The sequence below is a fragment of the Hippocampus comes genome, unplaced genomic scaffold, assembly GCF_001891065.2.
Source record: "Hippocampus comes isolate QL1 unplaced genomic scaffold, H_comes_QL1_v1.1 scaffold205, whole genome shotgun sequence".
Lineage (NCBI taxonomy): Eukaryota > Metazoa > Chordata > Actinopteri > Syngnathiformes > Syngnathidae > Hippocampus > Hippocampus comes.
The window spans coordinates 174,878-178,536 of record NW_017804874.1 but is presented as its reverse complement, the minus strand read 5'-3'; the positions used below and the strand labels follow the sequence as shown (position 1 = coordinate 178,536).

The 3,659-nt window shown below is 38.9% G+C and overlaps 1 protein-coding gene across 1 annotated transcript in view; it reads right to left on the bottom strand.

Annotated features, from left to right (window-relative positions):
- fhit (fragile histidine triad diadenosine triphosphatase) overlaps positions 1-3,324 on the bottom strand; it is a 184,422-nt gene extending 181,098 nt beyond the window's left edge. Inside the window, exon 1 of the mRNA XM_019879640.1 lies at positions 3,283-3,324. Within this exon, the coding sequence (XP_019735199.1) occupies positions 3,283-3,314 (32 nt within the window). The 5' untranslated portion in view covers positions 3,315-3,324. The remainder of the gene's footprint in view (positions 1-3,282) is intronic.
- Positions 3,325-3,659: the final 335 nt, after the last annotated feature.

Sequence of the window (3,659 nt, the reverse complement as noted above, 5' to 3'; positions counted from 1 at the left end):
ATTTTGGTTCCGCCGTCCATTTAAGTTTTTTTTTTTTTTTTTTTCCCCTCACTTCAAATCTGTGTCTTGGAAGACACATTCACAGAAAAACTTGATCGAACAAGTATATGATTTTCTGACATATATATATATATATATATATATATATATATATATTTTTTTTTTTTTTCAAATTTTCACCGTTTCCAAAGTTCCCAAGATCAATTTAATGTCAAACTGTATTATTTGCCTTCCCAAGAGGCCTGGATCTAGACTGCTAAAATGAAAAATGTTACCATTCTCCCGATCCCACTGAACGGCGAAAAATTGTGAGTATTAGCGAAGGCAGCAAACGTCTCGTTCTCGTCAGAATTCGTCAGGGTTCGATAAATGGTCGCCAGACATCCGTTCGCAGTTTTAGTGATTATACTGGTCACAAAATTCCCTTGCGACAAGAAAACTACAGGCAAATGCCTGCCGGACATCTGGTGACTGTTTGGCAATCATTTACAACCTTCAACGATCCCTGACGAAGTCTGACGTGAATGCAACAGTGGCTGCCTTCGAAAACACTCAAAATTCTTCGCCGCTTAGTGTGACAGGGGCTTTATCAGGAAAGTGTTTCAGTGACTCAAATTCATTTAATTTCAGAACTACAACAACAACTACAACAACAAAATAGTTTCATCTTTTCAATAGAATTTGTATTCAGAGCAGGAATATCTTATTTCCTCATGGCCCTGAAGGCATGAAATGAGATAATGAGTTTTGCACCACCAACACAACCTAGTAGCATAACATAGGTTTGGCAGTCCCTGGTAACCTCAAATACAGTATAAGGTGTGCACACTTATGCAACAACGTTATTTCACTTGTTTGATTTTATTTCCCTCCTCAAAAACATGTATATTGAGTTGTACAGGTTGTAGATTATTTTGAAAGTGTGAAACGTTTTGAATCGTGCTGTTAAGCCATCAATTTTTTAAAAATGAATTCATCACACAATTAATCGCGATTAATGAAGACAGCTGGGATAGGCTCCAACACCGCCCAAGACCCTTGTGAGGATAAAGCGGATTGGAAAATGAATGAATGAATAATTACATTTTTCCACTTATGCTTCTACTATCCATCCATCCATCCAATTTCTGATCCGCTTATCCTCACAAGGGTCGCGAGGCATCCTGGAGCCTATCCCAGCTGTCTTGGGGCAGTAGACGGGGGACACCTTTTACCGGTTGCCAGCCAATCGCAGGGCACACAAAGACGAACAACCATCCACGCTCACACTCACACCGAGGGACAATTTGGAGTGTTCAATCAGCCTGCCATGCATGGTTTTTTTTGGAATGTGGGAGGAAAACTGGAGTACCCGGAGAAAACCCACGCAGGCCCGGGGAGAACATGCAAACCCCACACAGGGAGGCCAGAGCTGAAACTGAACCCGGTACCTCTGCACTGTGAGGTCGACGCGCTAACCACTGGAACACCGGACCGCCCCCTCTACTATTTTTATTGTATTTTATTTGTTTTACAATCTTTTAACAAATATTAATTAGAATCTTGGAATTAATGTTAACTCACAAATTAAAAGTATACATAGATTCTTCAATAGCTTTCTTTGATTCTTGATTACACTTCTGTAAAATATAACTGTTGAAAAAAACGATCCAAACTGACTCAGTTTTACAGGCATCTTTCTTCAATTCTTCTCAAAGAAACAATTCTCAAAACTTTCTCAAAACTGTCATGATCCTGTCCTATTTGTTTTTCAGTCTCCAGTGGGATTGGAGGGCATTCCCTCCAGGGCTGCACCTGTCTTGTATCATCATCGTTATCCTACTACCTTTAAAAGCTAAACCACGCCGACAACTGGCTGTCAGATTATTCAGCCTTGCTAAGGACTCTCGGTTCCAACTACCTGTATATTCTAGACATTCATAACTTTTGCCTCGTACTTTTCTCGTTTCGCTTTTCTCAGTATTTTCTTGTAAGTAGTTCATTCCTGTTGATATTTCTTCGTTTGTATTTTCCTGTGTTGGATTTCTTTGTCCTTTGAGAGACAAGTGAGTTACGTTTATCTTTATCCTTGCTTTGAGCAAGTGTTTTTGGTTTGTCCCGTTTTGTCCTGATTCTTCGTCACCAGTGTAATTTGTTGAACGTTGTTGCTCTTGCGTTTTTTTTTTTTGTTTTTGTTTTTTCTTGAGTAAACAATTTTGTTAACAATGTCATCCTTGTCTGCATTTGTGGGATCCGATTCCGTTCTGAACTCTTCTGGATCCGTGACACTCACGCATATGTGTACTTCTGCCCATAAGCACCATCATCCAGCATCATCGATTTGAGTAGCCCCGAGCAGGAAACTTGAGCAGGGCATTTTGCTCTGAGATGATACACCAAAGACCTACATACAACTTGTATTGTAAGTGAAACTGGCTTTGCAAAGTGCACACATTACTTGATAGATGTATCCAAAAGCATTGCGCAAGTGAAACGAAAAGTAAAACTACGATAGTCCGTGTTTGTCCATGTTCTTGCCAGTGACTCCTCTAAATTTGGGTTAACACATGAGCAGAGATTATAGGCCGACACAGGGAGTAAATAAAATGGAGTTGTTTTATTTATTTTTATTTTTATTTTTTTTTAATGCTTTAAAGAATTTAAAATAATCTCAAAAGTTAACACTTTAACTTTGACAGCCGTACTGCTGAAACTATCGTGGGCATTTATTTATTTATCTGTCTAATCATTTATTCATTTTTTTATTACATCACAAAATCCTCACATGCAACTGGGGTCTGAAGACTTTTTATATGCAATGTATATCACAAGTGTTGGGCAGCACTTCTCCACAATTATGTAATTGTACTGTTATGGTGTCTCACCCTGTGCCAGTATTTCTGGATTTTGTCACACACTGCTGTCATCTACTGTATGATGAGTGTGTTTTCCTCCAAAATTTTGGTTTAACTAGAAACAGTTTTTTTGTTTAAAGTGATCTTGTCTATCATCAACAAACCAAATGATATATCTTAAAAAGCTGTTTTGTTCACACTTGTGAAAAGCCAGACAAACTCAAAGCCCAGCTAATATTAGATGCACTTCCAAAGTATTGTGTGCTGGCAGGATACCTGAGAGGAGGAATTCAAGGCGGTGCAGTGAGTTGGCGATCAGAACGTCACACACTTGCTGGTGAGAGGAGGAAGGGGTAAGGGTGTGGTTTTTGATGTGAAAATCAGCAAAGGGGAGGAGCAGAGCATTAATATGCATCTTAAGGTCAGGCCCTGACCATCTTCTGCATACCTTGACTTTGACCTCGCCACTTTGGACCTCATTTGACAGCTTCTGTGATGACACACAAAGTGACAAATGATTGAAGAAAGATGCAGCCATTTTATCCCATTTACCGATTCGCAAAAACTATTTGTACTGCCATGCATAATCAAGGATTAAAGATATAGAAAAACATTTTACCAACAACAATTACAGTGAGCTGTAAGATACCCGGCATTGGGATAGGTGTTGATATATGCATTACTGATAAACATGAAACATCCCAGATACCTTAAAACAGAGATGGTTTGCCTTTGATGTGACAGGTATGTAATTCAAAAGAACTGGTAATTATGATTTTATGAATGATTATGGTGGTTTACAATTGGCAATGATGAGATGTGTGC